At 35.6% G+C, this 18,095-nt stretch overlaps 1 protein-coding gene across 3 annotated transcripts in view; it reads right to left on the reverse strand.

The window, feature by feature from the left end:
- Positions 1-18,095, reverse strand: part of Kiaa0825 (KIAA0825 ortholog) — a 383,787-nt gene that overhangs the window by 258,264 nt on the left and 107,428 nt on the right. For all 3 annotated transcript variants that reach the window (XM_023561406.2, XM_063245350.1, XM_063245351.1), the window contains 3 exons: positions 15,117-15,307; positions 12,265-12,447; positions 3,049-3,159 (listed from right to left, as the gene is read on the reverse strand). In XM_023561406.2, the coding sequence (XP_023417174.2) occupies positions 3,049-3,159; positions 12,265-12,447; positions 15,117-15,307 (485 nt within the window). The remainder of the gene's footprint in view (positions 1-3,048; positions 3,160-12,264; positions 12,448-15,116; positions 15,308-18,095) is intronic.

Below are 18,095 nucleotides of genomic sequence, written 5' to 3' on the forward strand. Positions count from 1 at the left end.
AGTAACTGTTCCTCCTCTGGGGTAACAAGGATTCTAGCATCCAATAAGTTTGGGGAATCTGCTGAACTGATCTTCCTCCCTTTAGATAAGCTGGCATGCTAATATCCATGCAAAATTGAACCATAATGAAAAAAACCAACAATCTTACTTACGGAGAAGTATGATTATTCAACAAACCTGAATGATTTTCTCTTTGTAAAGTGGTGGTTCAGTTGTTAAGAGTTTGAACTTTACCATGGAACGGACACAGGTTAGGGAGCTGACTTCTGGCTTTGTTCTCTTGAGAAAGTTTCTATTTACACATCACCTTTCTCTCCACAAAAGATGTGTACGAGTATTTTACCTCGTAGAACCTCACAGATGGTCATAAATACAGTGTGTGAAAGCTCTCAGCACCGTGTCCATCAGTTACGACACAACCAGTCATTGTATAGTAAGATACTGTTGAACATTTAGTTCCATTTTTTCTTTTATAAATGCTTTGATGGACATATTTACATATTAAACTTTGTCAGCATCCCTGATTAACTCCTTATGGTTGATTTCTAAAAATGGAATTGTTGGCTAAAGTTAAAAAACTATTTTAAAATTTTTGATACATGTTACTAAATTGCTCTCCAGAAAGTTTGCATCAAATTCTATTTTTACAGTAATCTGGATGGCATCTCCATGCATATTCTAATCTTCCTGTTAAGATAATAGTGGAGTAGGTTCACTGACAAGAAGAAGAAAGAAAGATCATGTTGCATTTACATTTGCTTTCAGCATAGAAATAAAGATAATTTACATACAAGGATTAGGTATTTAAAAGATAAACCCGCTTTCATGCTGATTTCCTAGGCCTCTAACTGGGCTGAATTGAGCAAGCCTGGAAGTGGAAATGTTCTAAAGCTATCTTAAAGGGAGATAATGTCAGTGGTTCCAGATATAAAATCAAAGCAGCAATATATGAGATGAATACACACTTCTCAGAGGCAGAAATACAGATGACAACTAAATATATGAAAAAATGTTCAACATCACTGGTCATTTGAGAGATGCAAATTAAAACAACATTGAGATTGCATCTTGCCCCAGAAAGAATCACTAGCATTAAGAAATCAACCAATAACAAATACTGGCAGGGCTGTGGGGAAAAAGGGACCCTTCTCTACTGTTAGTAGATGTGCAGATTGGTACACTCACTGTGGAAATCAGTGTGAGGATTTCTTTAAAAACTAGGATTAGAGGTTCCGTTTGACCCAACTATTCCCTTTCTGAGTAATATTTCTTCCCAGAAATATTAAAAATATCATGCCTTAGAGATATATGTGTATTCATGTTGATAGCAGCACAATTTGTAATAGCTAAACCTTGGAAACAACCCCAATGCCCATCAACTGAGGAATGGATAATATAATGCAATGTTAAAAAGATAAGCTTGATACTTTTATAGGTAAATGGATGTAACCTGAGACCATACGTTTAAGTGAAATAAACCAGACCCACATGTGTAACCATTGTATTGTCTCACTAGTGTGAGAATCTGAAAGAGTAAACAAGATCCAAAATGTACAGTACATATTGTGGATTGAGAAGAAACTCTTCAGAAGAAAAGAAAAATTGTGTTGGGAGAAAGGGGAAAGAAAATGAAGGAAAAGGAAAAACATATATATATATATATATGCACACACACATATATGTATATATATACATATATATATACATATATATATATAAAATAGTTAAGATAGTTATATAGCTGGTTACTCTTGGTTCATTAAGGGGAAAGTTGTATGCTAGTAATGCCTATCTTTTGTATTCCAAACAATTACTGTGAATATAACATTATGCAATGTGTCGATTGTTGTTACTCTCCTACTAACCTGTCTTGAAACAGTTTTACTGTTGTTTCTTACTTTTTTCTGCTTAAAAAATAAAATAGATTTTAAAATGTGATGATAAGAACACATCAATCTAAAAGTTGCTTGCCTAAATCATGCTGTAAAAGACCCAGTTGTTTAATATGTTGCTTTTGCAATGAGTATGAAAGAACTGACTATTCCTTTTGACATAAAAGAATATTTGCATGCAAGGTGACAGGTTATTGAGAAGAGAGTAAGGAGGGAACTGTATTTCTGGGAATCAATCATAAAAATTTCATCAAGTGTTGACATCGTTTTACATGTCAGTGAAGTATAATAAGTGTACGTTGACGTCCTTGAAGGCAGAATCTCAGTATCATTAGTCTTGAATCCTCCACGACCTACATGGAAACACATACATGCAAGCAGTATGTTTCTTATAGAGACTTTATCAGTGAGGCTTTCATAGCCTTTGTTTATGAGTGGGACTCTTGTGCCTCAAAAAATAGGCAGTCAATTTAGATGTTGAAATGGTAACACTGATAATATATTGCCAAGATGAATCAAGAATGCATGAGGATGAGCAATATCTCCTTTAGCTATACATGATATTTTTGTTCTCAGATACAAAGGAAAGGCATTTTCCAATGATATATTCCAGAAAGAATCAAACTGCCATTCTACATAATGCCACAAAATGTCATCAGATTACTCTGGAAGCACATTTCACACTTTAAATTATTTTTCTTGGTTTTAAATGCTGTTAATTAAATAATAAAAGTGAAAGATTCTGTTCATGATCATAAAAGTTACTCCTCTCTCAACTTGTACCTAGCGCTCTACATTGCATGGATTATCCGGTTTTGATGTCTATACCTGATAATTAGTTGGGAAGTATAAATCCTCAGCCATAGATCAAAAAGGATGAATGTTTAAATAGTGAAGCACACAACTATTGAACTATATTCCAAAAAAATTCACTATTTTCTGTTATACCACTAAACCCATACATTAGTAGAAAGATTATGAAGCTTTCACCCCATAGGATTCTTGAACTAAAATTGAGAAAGAGATCATACCCTTAACAGCATATTGTGAAATACTATGTGTTCCTCTATAAGATTCATTTATATTCATGAATTTCTATTAAATGCTAATGTGAAATAATAGAAGTACAGATACTGTGTCATCTAGAGGTTCTTACCTGAGTAACGAGGGGTAGAACTGTGATATGCAAGAAACCCAGTGCAATGGTTGGTTGAAAAATGACTTTAAGCGATCTGAAACAGACTCATCCATGCCATGCTGAAAAGTCCTGGGGAAATACAAGCAATTATTTTAAAATATACGTGAAATGCTGATTGGCAAGACCACTGAAATCACTTTTGATTTCTGCGTAGTATTCAGTAAACTACTTTTATTGAAAAATAGCATGGCGCTAATGTAGATAATGTACTCACGTCATCCTCTTGGGATTAATTTAACAGGTGACTCAGAGGACAGGTAGACAAGTCAATAGAGCTATGAGACACGTGGAAATGAGACTTTGGATTTTTATGACTCCTGCACATAACAGTCCTTACACATGGGGAGGTGTAACAGTACCATCATTATTTAAGAGTTTGTTTAAACTCACTTTAGAAAATTTCTCAAAGATAAATGCACAGGAAAACACAGTAAATACCACCTATGTCTTTCACAAGTACCATTCTTGCATCCTACCACATCCTGCTTCCAATAAAGGCTAAAATTTTGTCATATTTGCTTCATTAATATGAAAATGTTTAATTTGAAATATCTCTATTTAACCTGTAAGAGTGATTTACAAATGCTTAATAATAAATGAGAGTTTAGAATTAATTTTGTATTCAGTGCCTAGAAAGGGCTTGCAAGAAGAATTTAATTGTAAAATGATTACTGTGATTTAAAAACTAGAATATTTTGGCTACAATACCTGGTATGCAGCTATATTTTAGAGGTAATTGAAACTTTTTTCTAGATTGGCTCAAATTTGACTATAAATCTTGACAATAATAATAATGCATATTTTACATAAAACCTTTAATAGAAAATTTGGCTAGTCTTCTAGGTAAATATGCTTAAATTTTTATATTTATGTTTAGGGTCATTTACATTTATTATTTCTAATTGTTATCAGTATATGTTTACCATACATAATAATTTTATTCATCCTGAGGAATTTGCACACATACATATCACATTTACTGGGAAATTTTTTACACTTTTAATATATCATCCTCTCCTTGAAAGTTATTTTTTTCTCAGTAAATTACAGATCAGAACAAAATTCCTTAAGTTGTTTTCAAAGTCAGATTGTAAGGTCTCCATCTGATGCAATCTCCGGCATGACCTAGAGAGGGAGGGAGGGAGATGAGACAGACACCTGCGGGGGCCTGGGCTTGGGAGTACCACAGGGAACACTGAGGGGTTTCAGCCCCAGCATGATACAAGTGGCTGCACACCTGAGAAAATTCACTTCAGAATGAGTGCAGAGAGTGGACTAGAGATGCAGGGGACCGCGGGTAATGAAGATGGTATCATCCTACACGGGTCAGAAGTGCTAAGAGCCTAGACCAGAGGTGGATTAGGGAGGAGGAAATAGTAAGGGACAAATACAAACAAATGTTAAATTAATAAAATTAATAATATTCATGCCTTAATGATACAGGGTAGAAGATGACATGAGGGTGAGATAAAAGGGGAAACTCAAGGAAAGGCGGCAGCCAGGATTAATGGTACTTTTCTTAATTTTAGATGTACTGTGGAAGTGAAAGGCGTTTTAAACACATCCAAAGAGGCACACAACAGGAATTGAGAATTACTGACCTAGCATTTACCAGAAGCATCTATTTTGAAAACATCCATATAGAAGTCATCAGCAAAATGGTAAAGCCATGGGAATGAAGGAGTTCACCCAAAGAAAGAATATCAGAGATAATGCCCTGGAGTTAGCCACTGGTATTTAGGGGTGACTTCACCTCTCTGTTACGGCAGCAGGGCAGAAGTCCATTTGCAGAGCACGAGGTGATTGGCAGGCATAATGTGGAGACAATGTTTGTGACCTGTTTTAGGTGGAAACAAGGATAAAGGAGGAATATTTTCATGCAAGAGACACGTGGGGCAGGATCCAATGCGTGACTGAACATCTAAAAGACCAACGTCAACGAGTAGGAGTAGGAGGTAAATGTTATCAAGTGTTCAGGTGAAAAGATCTGCCTTAGTTCAGAAAAAGGACGCATCAGTTAGAGATCAGCCAAAGCATCTGGAAGTGAAGAGGCTTAAGTAATTATTAAGAACGGATGTGAGACATTCAACTACATTCACGAGAGTCTGGATTTTCTTTGGAAAATACAGAGCCAAGGCCAATGGGGCACTGTAGGGGGTTGAGCAAAGTGGAGAAGAGTGAAAAGAGAAGCAGCCCAGAAAGCAGACAAAAAGCAGGGCTGTCAAGGGGTGCAAAGCATTTCTAAGCCTACTCCCAACAGTGACAGGGTCTGGGCCGAGGGTCCAGCAAAGTGAGGGCGCAGGGAAGACATGCACAGCAAGGCCCTGGGGAGGCAGGACGGAGCTAGGAGGAGCTGCAGGAGGCGTGGCAAGGTCTGCAGGGGCAGGCAGTTGCAAAGGAGTGACGGCACTGGGAGACATGGACAGTGACACAAAGGACCATAGCCAATGCCTGCTTCCCCTCTATTTCTCTGAGCTTTCCGCAAAGATCTGCATTTTCCCAGTTTTCTTCGACCACCTTATTTCTCCCAGAACCAAGACCTTCTTATCTGGGATGCCCCCTCAGGCGGGGTCAGCCAGCTCCTTCGACTGCCCCGCTCAGAATCACCTTCTAACAAGTTCTCCCTGGCTGCCCTTTAAACAGATCCCTCCTTACCACTTCCCTGGACTTCTGGCCTTGTTCCTTCATAGACTTTAACTCCATCTCCAGGCCTCTCACATTTGATTTTCGCCTCTGTCTGCTCCATGCCCTTAGGGTGGGGTCACTGAAGGTTCTTTAAAAGCAGTCTGCAGGCATAGATAGGAGCGATGGAGCCAGATAGCCTGAGTTTGTGTCCTGGGTGTGCTTTTTATTAGATATGTGGTGCAATCGGGCAATTTACTTAGCCTCAGTCTTCTCATTTATAAAATGGGGATGGATGGGTCACTTCAAGTCCGTTAAATAAAGCATATAAAAGAATTAACAAAGTGCCACTTATACAATAAAGGTACAGCCTAGAAAAACAGTCACTATGATGACAAGTGCAAATAGATCTTAAGGAGGTCTATGACTATCTCAAAACAGGCACAAACTCCCACTTGTCTGCACTGTTGCCTAGTTATAGTTTTATCCTTATAGTAGCAAAAGTAATGAGGGTCTAACAATAGTGCCAGGGTGAGAGGTGCCAAAATTTCTTCAGCTAAACTGCTGGCAACATGGTGTTTACCAGGACATGGCTGCAAGGACCTTTCACTCCCTGTCAGTTCCTCAGGCACACTGGTAAATAGAAAGGTTATTTGGCTATAAGACATGTTATGACAGATGTTTATGGTCTCAGAGGGGGTGGGATCTGTAAGAGCTTTTAATTCCACAGCAAGATCCCAAATTAGTTTCATTATTCTGGAGAGTATAACAGGGCGAAATTGGCCCACAAGCCTCAGTGGAGGAATGAAATTATGAGCTTGCTATTAGATAACCTCTAATGATGTTTCAGGATACAGTTTAAAAAGAATAGCAATGCTCTGAGTAATTCATAGTGGAGAATAAAATATAATGCATTATATTTTATATATATTTTCTGCAAAATTATAAAAGGATTCTGATATTGCAAATTTAAATACTTTAAAAATAAGTGTCCACATGTGGAAGGCAAATACATTTCTGATCACTTTCAAATTCACAGACTATACAAGTATCTTTGATAGGGGGAAAATTGACTTTGGGGAAGGTCCTTGCTTTTGTCTTTCCTCCAACATCAATAAACCAAGCACCATCCCTCTCGCTCACATTATGCTGCCTTTGGGCTGACCCTACCCTACCTAGCCCTCCAGCACTCGCTCCTGGGTTCAGTTTCTTTTGGTTCTCTTAGCTGCAAGTATGCTACACCCTGCTTCCTACCACACAGAAAGACTGGCTTCCTGGACCAACCACTGGTGGGAAATAAATCCAGGACACATAAAAAGTGAGAATAACTCAAAGCTAAAAAGACATAGCTCGATGTATGCTTTCCTTGCACGACTCTGATTTTGGCTGCTCTTGTAGCAGGATCTGACCTCAGAATATGATGCGAATGGCATAAACCTGCCCTAAGGAATAAAGGTAGCCCAAGTGCATGAGTTCTATGCAGGTGGAGGCCTCACGAGGCAGGAGGTAACCATCACACAACCCACAGGGGGACTGGGCCAGTGAAAGCGTTCAATAAATAAAAATACCAACAGAAGACCAAAAGTGCTGCAGAAGAATCGGTTTGAAATGGTACTACTGAGGTAGGACTTGAACTCATGGGAGAACTGAACACAGACAGGTGAGCCTCTCTGATGGCCTCGCAAATCCTGAGCAATTGTGAATATGTAGAAATTACCACATTCGAACCACTTCAAGATTTAAAGAGAATTTTAAAGTCATTGCTTCGCTTTAAAAAGAAAACAGTGCTACCTCTAGGGCCAAATGCTGCTCAAATGCCATTAAGTGAGAGAGATCAAGGTAAAAACACTAAGTAAACTATGGTTCGCTACATTCCCTCTGCCTTCTGGCTTGAATTTCTCATAGTGAAAATGCCTCTCTGAGATGAGAAAAGGATGCTTTTAAGATAGAAAATGCCTGGCACAATGCCTCATTCCTGGTGACTATAGCAAATACATGGTGAGGGGACAAAAGGATGAAAGAAGAGAAGATGTTGCCAGAAAGGAAGACGAAGGCAGGACCACCAGGAAGAGCACACAGCGAAGGGCAGGCAGAGAGCGGGAAGCAGGCGGACGAGAAAACAAGGCCGAGTCTCGGGAAACCCCCAAGACCCAGGGTGCAGGCCAGCCCCCAAATCAACAGCATATCCTTTTGCAGCGTTTGACCTTGCTAGGCTCACACATAAACCTGTTTGATTTTCTGTGTTTTAAAAGATATTTCCCTTTAGAAATGAGTAGAGGGAGGCACACAAAGGATATTCCTCACCTAACAAAATGGCTGAGATAAGAAAGTGAAGTTATTTATTTAGGACTGGGGATTGCACTGAGCACCTTCACACTCAGGACCCCTCAGCACATGGAGATTGCTTCCCTAAATATACACAAATGTGTACAAATAGCTGGGGATGGTGGCACACAACTGTAATCCCAGAACTCGGGAGGATGGGGCAGGAAGATCCTTGCAAGTTCAAGACCAGCCTGGGCTACATAGGGAGTTCAAGGACAGCCTGCCCTGGATAGTGAGACTATGTTATAACTAAATGCAAATATACTATATTTATGTTACATACTTTTATCTATTTTGTATTACATATAAAGAGAAAGAGATTCAGAGAGAGTCTAAGTCATAGGTCACCCATGCTGGACTTGAACTTGTGATCCTCCTACCTCAGCTTTCCAGAGTGCCAAGATCCAGGCACGCACTGCCACCATGCCCAGTTCTTTTTATATTTAAATATTTTTATTCCCATTCAACCTATATTTGTTTTAAAGTTTCACTGACATATCATTCATCATACACATCAGAATTATACAACTGAAACGTTTCACAGAATTGTGTGACCTACTTTATTATCTAATTTTAGAACATTTCTTTTTTTTTTTTTTTTTTTGTCTTTTTCTTTTTTATCGGTACTAGGGATCAAACTCACAATCACACATTTGCAAGGCAAGCACTTATGCCGCTGAGCTTTTTCTTCTCTCTTCAACCTCTGGCAACCACCAGTCTACTTCCTGTCTCTAAGAATTTACATACTCAGGATATTTCTTATAAAAGTAATGAAAAGTGTCTTGTTACATATTTTATGTTGTATTATATTTCACTTGACATAATGTTTTTGACATTCATTCTAACTGTATATTAGAACTCACTATATGACTTTTTATTGCTGCATAATATTCCACTGTATACATTGGCTATCTTTTGTTTAACTACTCCCCAGTTCATTGAATTTGGGTTACACAACTTTGTGCTATTGTGAAAGATGCTGCTATGAACATTGCTGCGTGAATCTTTGCATGGACACATGTTTTTATTCCTAGGTCATAAGACCGTATGCTTAAAATTTTTCACAAGCACATTCAATATTAATATTATGAGGAATTGCTTAACTATTTCCCAAATGGTGTCAGTCATTCTTGATGTATGGAAAAATTTACTCCAAAATATCTGTGTTCTGAGAGATAATACAATAGCTAAGGAAAAAAGAAAAAACTAAATAGGCTAAGAATATAACCACGAAAGATTTAATCTTATTTTGAAACAAAGTGACAGGCACAGCATGGGAATCTCTAGGAATTTAGGGGTTCATAAAACTTGAGAGGAACACCTAGGGGGTATGGGATGGGTCTGCTGTTCCTGGTCTGGAGCCAACCCTTTGTCTGGCCGATCGCCGAGGACCTCAGCCTGGCCGGTGTATCAGCACGAGTGCTGTAATCTTGCTTTTCCATGCCATTAAATGTTGACGCACTCAACTTTCAAAAAATTCCTACTTTAAGGAATTTTCATACGATACATCGAAACATTTAGGAAAGGTGCGACTCTATTATTTGATTATAGACATTAAACATTTCATCAGACTTTCCTGAATGACTTCAGGTGTCACATCTTGTTACTCTTACATTCCTACAGAGTCCCAACAATGCTCATTGCATTAAAATCAAATTCTATTTACTGAAAATTTAGAAGTGAATTTTGGGGGCAGGAAAGGTACTGGAAATTGAACCTTTCCATGGGACGTGTGTAACAGTGACCCAAACTAAAGGCCTCTAACAATTTTTAACTTGCTATATTCAAACACAAATAAGTCACCTATGCGTCTATGCAGCACAGGCCACCGCCGCACGGGATGCGTGTGAGTGGCCATGTGAATATGCTTCCAAACGTATGGCTTAGCTGCTCTCACACAAGAACCACAAATGAGCAGCACTTGGGAAAACACATGGTGAATATTTTGTGTTCAGTAGGTCTCTTTTCCTGCAGGACAAATCTGAGGTATTTCTCACACAACATTTGAACAGAAATCTACAAAGGCAACTTAAAAAATGTACACACACATGTTCGCAAACAGGTTTTATTCTTCCTGAAGAGATTTTAAACTTATGTGTTTCTGCCCTGGGACTTAGTGGTCCTACACCAAGCTAAGCAAGGAAGACACTTGCAGTTTTTCTGTCAGAGCTACTTGAAATAAAGACAGTCTCCTTTGAAAAAAGGCACGTCATAGCGAATGACTAATGGTAGGTAAAGTTTATAAAAATTCGATACTATCAACAACTGATTGTTACTTTTCACCAATTCCTCAAAGTACAGGGTTTAATTTTTAAAATGAGACAGACAATGTTTAAAAAAACTTTAATGACAACTTAATATTTCAGCTGTGAACAGAAATGCAGTGAGGCAATAGGGTTCTTGCAAAATACATATGTTTTTCCCTAGCTGGCAAAGAATATGCTGCCTTGTAAATTTCTTCTGGCAGCAAAAGCCAAAAATCTATCTCTACGGTAAGATTTGTATTCTAGTAAACAAAATTTAAATCAACATAAAAATAAAACGTGAATTTTTGAATTGAGAATTACTTAAAAGAAGTGGAAATATAGCTAGATCTTTATTCATACTAGAAAGCAATATAGCTATCTATGTTTTATATTGAGAAAATCCAAACAGTGCTTGGTGTAAAATGTTCTGTAATCCTGGTTGAAATTAGCAATTTAAATTTGCTGAATCAGGTTTCAGTGCAATATCTAATATACAAATCACAAAGATTTGAGTATTTTCACAATTGTAAAAAATGATTCAAAAGGCCATAGGTTAACAATAATGAATGTATGTGACACAATAATTATTAAAGTATGCAATCTTTGATAATAATTTATTTGTTTTACAAATGCATTGGGGGGTTAACATTTTTCAATTCATCTGTGACAAACCATGAAATTCAATACTGCTCACCATGACCAAGCCATGAAATTTGTCAACTTTGTTCCTGATTTTCATAGGGCCTTCCTCTTAGATGAAATGACTCAGTGAACTGAGAGCATAGTAATTTTTTCGTTTATGGTAAAGCAGTTTAGTTCACCAGGATTTATTATGGGATTCATACTTAAGCATTTTATGATTATGAACCATTATATATATAATTTTAACCTTATGGAGATTTATCTCATTATTTCTTTCCCTTGTTGAAAGAATTTTCCATTTTTTAAATTCGTTCTCCACTTGAGTTGGTAGAAGCAATATTCTATAAACAACGAGTTTGTTGAAAGTCAAAAAGCAGGTGAAAACTATTGGGAAATTCAAACTAAAGTTATTAGTTACTCTTAGGATATACAAGACAAATGTCTTGAAATTTATTGAAAATCATAAAATAAAAAAAGAAAAGCATGGTATATATACCATCTTTATCAAAAAGTTACAGAAAGCAATATTTCACTCACTAGCCTAAGTAGAAATATTATGTGAAATTTTTGTTAAGAAACTAAAAACATACAATTATTTACTCTTTAATGTGAAATCAATAGCATTTGAGGAGGATTTTAAAATATCAATACTTAAATTCTAATAGCCATTCCAGTCTCTTCTATAACATTACAAATGTGAGTCAGATTAACCTGAAATCAAAATTATTCAAAAATTTTAATTTCTGAGTCTTGTTTATCTAAGTAAAATGTTAACCTCTTTTAATGCAATTACTTATTTCTATTTCCACTTTCTGCTACTAGTTAAGACATTAAATTCTACTACTAAAAGCACAAATCTACAGCAGATATCATTGAAAGTGTGAAGCTATTAGGTCTCTTAGAGTTGTGCAAATTTTAGCAATTTTTTAAAGTTTATTTTTTATAAGAGCAAATTATATAGAGTTAAAAACTGAAACATATTTTTGAAAGAGCAAAAAGCAACTACATGTGATTTTTATATAGTATCAAGCAATAAGTAAGATAAGCAACTCACAAAGGTAGTTTGATCACCTTTTTCAAAAGTAAACCCTACCAACTGAATGGGATTGGTGAGTAGAGATGCAACATTCATGGTGACTAAACTGCTTTGAGAATAAAGAATCTCTGTTGGTTGATGCCATCTTACAAAATATACCAATGCATACAATATATCACAAAGGGTTTTGCAAAAATTTACTTGCTACTTAACACAATTTGATAAATGACATGAAAAGACCTTTGTTAAACACATTATGTTACATATTAACATAGCTGAAAATAATACATATTTGATACTTACTTATATAATTCTTTTAATGGTGAGGTCAAAATGGCTAATGTTGTAAGCAGATTGTTACAATGGATATGAATTTTAAAGATTTTATTATCCTTATACTCTTGAGGCCTCAGTAGTCTCTGTACAGATGTACAAACGGACCATAACATGTTCTCAGTGCATATCAAAATTGTTGTGACATCAAGTCTATTAAGAAGAAAAAGAATCATGTTAAACAGCATAATCTTTCTACTTTGCATATATATTTTCATCCATTACTCTTATGCTAAGCCTATGTAAGAGTGGAAAAGATTTGGTTAGATGTCAGAGTTTTAGAGATCAAAAAATAAAGTATCAAAGATATCTTCTGAGTTTCCGAGTGTTAAATTACCCATAGTACCATCATCTTTAGAGATAGTGAGGTCTATAAAAGTATCTGTGTTCAAGGAATGCTTTTTAAAAAACATTTACTTTGCATTATCAGGATTCTTCTCCAGAAATTCAAGAGACTGTCCTTGAAATTGTATTGAGCAAAATAGAGCTAGATACAAAGAAAAATTTGCTGTTGTCAACACATATGTGGTAGGTGAAAATGTGGTAGCAGAACAATTCTCCTCAGCCTCTTGCAAAAGCAAGTTATCATGCAGGGTAATGTGTTGGGCCAGTAGAGAGTGGTAAAAAGGAACAGTACAAACAGAGATTTTATAACTTCAGAATTCCCAATATTTTATCAGTTATGGAAAACTTTCTGTGTTATTTTAGTCATAAAGTTATTTCTTTTTGTTTCCACCTTTGAGAAGCTTTAATAATTTTTAAAATATATTTTTATTTTTAATTGACATGTAGTAATTATACTTATTTATGGGATACAGTGTGACAATACATGAATATAGTGGATAATGTCAGTTAGTGAATTGGCATACTATCACTTTAGAAATATAATATATTCTTTCTTTCTTTCTTTTGCGAATATTCAAAATCCTACTGGCTATTTTGAAATAATCAACTAATTGTCATCAACCATAATTATCTCAAAATGCTATAAAACATTGTACTTATTCTTCCTATCCAACCACATCCTGTGCAAGTTAACCATACTTACTCTCTGGCCCTCTTCCCCTCTTTCCTGGATTTTAATAAGAACTCAAATTTATATTTAAAGATTTTTTCTTTGTATATGACTAAATTGAGCAGACCTCAGTTTACTTTCTTTTGTTCTTTTAAATTCAGGGATGAAGAAACAGAAAATGGAAATTTTAAAGTGGTAAGAAAAAAATGGCATTTAGGCCTCAAATTTAGTATACATAATGAATTGTTATATATTAATAATATATTACACACACATACACACACACACACACACATATATATATATATACATGTTTTGGGTTACATGACATGCAGTGACTATTGAAATACTAAAAGCATCAATAATTACCTTTAGGAAGGTTTAATAGTAGCTCTTATTTATTTTCTCTAATTGCCAAATTAATCCAACACCCACACGCGCACACACACACACACACACACACACACACAATCTGATTGCTACACTGATAATTTAGGATTAAACACTCAAATTAAAATATTTACAGATTTTGCTTATGAAAACTAGAAGCAATAATTCTAGTTTTTCTGGCATTTTTATGTAACCATCTAGAAAATAAAAGGCAAAAGTCTCCACAGCATAGTTAATTAATTAAATATACTATCTTCTTTATGAGCTGACAGTAAATCTGATTTCACAAATAATCTCATAATGACTTACCACCTCATACTTGCACTGCATAAGAAAAAGAATGAAGGGTTCTTTTTTCTCAAAAGGAATTTTCCATCTATTCTTCAGTTCTTTTTTTTTTTTTTTTTTTTTTTTAGATAGCTTGGGTAGTAATTCAAAACAGCCTGTGCAAAATACCATATTTATGAAACACTGTACCAGGACCTAAATGCCCTTCAAATTGTAGTACTTTATAAGAACATGATCAGGAAATGATTCTTCTTGAGGAACGAAAAAAAAAAAAAAAAAAAAAGAAAAAAGAAAAAAGAAAAAAAAAGGTAGGGGCTCTTCGCTGTAGATTCCTCCTAAAATACATCTGAAAAAAAATTTTAAACCTCAAAGACTGGTCTTAATCACCCTAGAGGAAGCATTATTTAAAGCAAGTATTTTCTTCGTAGAAATCACTGTTGTCATGTAAGGCTATTTAATACAATATTCACTGCTAAATAACCCATAGAATTGCAGTATAATTCAGCCTTTGATTTAAAACCCAGTAACCCAGTGACTTTTGCTCTTTAATTTCTGTTATTTCACATGCTGCTGAAACAGCCTTTATTAATACAGAGTGGAAGGGAATGGAAAACAAATAAAGGAAAAGAAAAAAAGAATTAGACTATATTAAGAAGAAAAATGATTAGACAAAGTAGTCTCCTTAATGAAGACAAACTACTATATTTAAAACCTTAAAAGAAAAATAAACTAAAATCCCTTGGTGGCTTAGAAACTCAAAGTCAAATTAACTGCTCAATCACAGGATGGTTGCTTTTTTTCTTCATTTCAAGACCTTAATTTTCTTTCTTAATCTTATTAACCTTTGTGTCCATGTGTCCTAGATTACAAGAGATCTTCAATATGGTCTTAGCCATGAATGAGGCCTATACACAATTTTAAGAAGAAAGACAGAGCCAAGTTATTTTGATTCAAGGTCTACATTTCCACTTAAATACCCCAAGAGAATTGAACACGGTTTCCTTTCAGATGTTAGAAATATGTTATCTACACAAGGACTTGTGGTGTGAGATTCAGAATCACATTCTCCTTTATATCAACTGATGAAAAGGTTTTCATGAAAAGAAATGGCTTTCAGAACTTCAATTACCTTATCTGTGAAGTTCTTTTATAACTTGGATGGGCCTGAGCATATCTGGAAGCCAGTAAACCCAAGGATCTTTCCAGCATGTCTGCTAGGATCTCCTGGGCTAACGTAGGGGGAAGAATGGTCCAAAGATCGTGACGAAGAGCCCAGTAGAAATAATGCCACATCTGGAGTGAGAAGGAGCACCTCTCCCCCTGGCAAAACAACACACATTAAACAATAGAATCACATCTTCTAAAATGTCAGTTCACTTCCTATGAACCTAATTAGTTCAGGCTGAAAGGAAAAAGCTGGAGAGTCTGACACACTAGATGACCAAGAAAGATTTTTGACAAGATGTTAAACACCCTCATCGACAGAGGAACATATGTTTTATTTCAATCATGAGACCAGATATTCTAATGCAAATTCAGACCACAAGAATTTAACTTAGCATATCCTTGACTTACCTGGCCTAGTGTTGAAACTTTATTTTTAAGCAATGAGATTTTTAGCTGCTAAGCAAGTTGTGCTAGCTGGTTTAAGATAATAAACTGATTCTTATAAAGTTAAAATCTGTATACGTTTGTTTAAAAGGCATAATTTTAGCATCAATGCTAAACTGTATAAATCTTTAAGACTATTATCATCACTGAATAACTGTATAAATCTTTCAGATTTCACATTATGAAAAAATAATGCCAGGCGTGGTGGCGTACTCCTGTAATCTCAGCACTTGGGAGGCTGAGGCAGGAGGATTGTTGCAAATTCAAGACCAGCCTGGGCTACAAAGTGAGCTCAAGGCCAGCCTGAACTGTATAGAGAGACCCTGTCTCAAAAAGACAAAAATAAATAAATATAAAATGCAATCCATAGCTTATTAATATTCATGAAATAAAAGAGTGAAGTGTAACTATTGAAGATTATTATCTTAGACTCTTTCTCCTGTGGCATTTCAGTAACAGTACTGTAGCCAACAACACATAGTAGGAGGAGTCTGATTTTACATGATTTTGAAAAGCTGAAGCACATATTCCCATCATTTCTTGGCATCTTTACGGAGCAACATTCTCTGTTATGCATCCCTCTACAAACTCTTCAGTGTACTAACTCTCCCTGACTGCAGAGGGGGACTCCTAAGTGGCCCGTGCCAAGGGAAACAGGCAGAAACTGAAAGGTAGACCCCAAGATTTTTGAGTATTAATTAAGTAACATGCTCATGGGAGGTTCACTAGCTGTTTGACCTTATTTTCTTCAGACCAGATCAAAAACTTATTTGAAACAGAAGAGTAGAATGCATTCTTCAAACATTATCCCTATTATGTTAATATATCAAAAATTAAAATAGTGAGATGTCCTTCTTTATCTCTAAGAGTAGCAATTCACTTTGACATAAAATTGTTGCTCCCTTCACTATTCACAGGTCCAAATAAATGTCATCTAAAAATCATCTGCTCTTCTCTCATAACAAAAGTTGGTGATTTCTTATGCAGATTTAAGTATTTTCACCATGTGCTGTTCTTCTGGCAGTTTCTTTGATTACTGAAATAATTTGTAGTCACTGTAATAATAATTTATAGATATTATCTATCTACTTTTAAATGGCACTGATAAATGAGGAGAATTGTTGTTCCTTGCCTTTATTTTGCCCAGATATCATCTCTCATTTTCTTTCAAAAGAACAAAAGAAATCAGTCCCACCTTAAACCACAGAAGTTTTTCCTCAAGGGTTTTATATAGTTCCCTGTGGAATCTGTCTTACAGCATAAATTAAATGCTACAAGCATTGCAGTAAATTTTATTTGGAAATTTTAACATGTGAAATGTGTGCTTTTACTTTACCCAACCAAATTTCAAATAAAGCAAAAACAGAATGCAAGAAAAAGAATTGTTTCCTTGCACAAGAAATGTGGCAACAAACGTCAGAGTCAAGTTCCAATCAAAGGAGACTTTGAGTACTGGCTTCTGACTTCCTAGCTAGATGTGCATCTAGACTGGTTAGGAAAACATGATCATACTAAAGCAACAACACTACAGCTTCTTGTGCTTTCTTTGTGGCATGAATTCTGTGATAAAGAACCCTTTTTGAATTAAGGATGGGGTTTAAAGGTTGATTCCTGAGTCCCTCCTACTTTGTATGTTGTGTAGAAAAGAATCCATGTGGTGTGTAGTATGAAAGATTCATCCTAACTTTCCCCTTGACAATGAACAGGAGCTTATCGTAATGGGATCAACAGGATTTATCATACCATAATCATTGAAATATGAAACCCAAATTTCTTGAATATTTAACTTTAAGTCATAAATGGGAAACTAAATATAGCATTATGAATACAGATTTAATCTCCTAAAAGTAAAAAAAAATACTCCTTTTAAGAGTTTTTAAAATATAAATTTCATATTTCCTTAAGAATATTCCAAAATGGTCTTTATTCAATAGTTCTCTTCAAAATGCATACAACTTCCATGTGTGCATGGGTTTTCATTAAACTAAATGCAATTCATCCATTTTTTTCTGACCTGTTTCCTTATTTGTTGTCATTTCAAAAGTATTCTGCTAGTAAACATCTGTTATTTTTGCAGACCCACTGTAATGTAAATAGATGTGGGCTTTTATTTAGATTACATATCAGGAAACAAGCAGCTGGGCTTTGTTATATAAGCCACTCGATATTATCATTGAACAGACAATTCTTTATTTTGTCACTATTGGAAAACACAAGTTTCTAAAATTGAGCAATATCAACTTTACTGAGTTTAATTTTAAACACGTAATCTGAACACCCGTTGTCCCTTGTGGCCAGCACCTTGTAAGGGAGACACTCACCTCTTTACTCTTAAACCTGACAGTTTAGAAAATGGAAATGATGTACCTGGGGCTTAGTTGCTAACACAAAACATGAGCAAATATCGTCCTGTGTCTGTTAAATTCTTTTACTCTTGCTCTACTGTGCTCTGCACATGGTGATACGCTCTCCTGAGATCTCTATCCTATCCTTTGCC

Source organism: Cavia porcellus, unplaced genomic scaffold, assembly GCF_034190915.1.
Source record: "Cavia porcellus strain 051 isolate PalLab524CR breed Dunkin Hartley unplaced genomic scaffold, mCavPor4.1 scaffold_2, whole genome shotgun sequence".
In the NCBI taxonomy this organism is placed as follows: domain Eukaryota; kingdom Metazoa; phylum Chordata; class Mammalia; order Rodentia; family Caviidae; genus Cavia; species Cavia porcellus.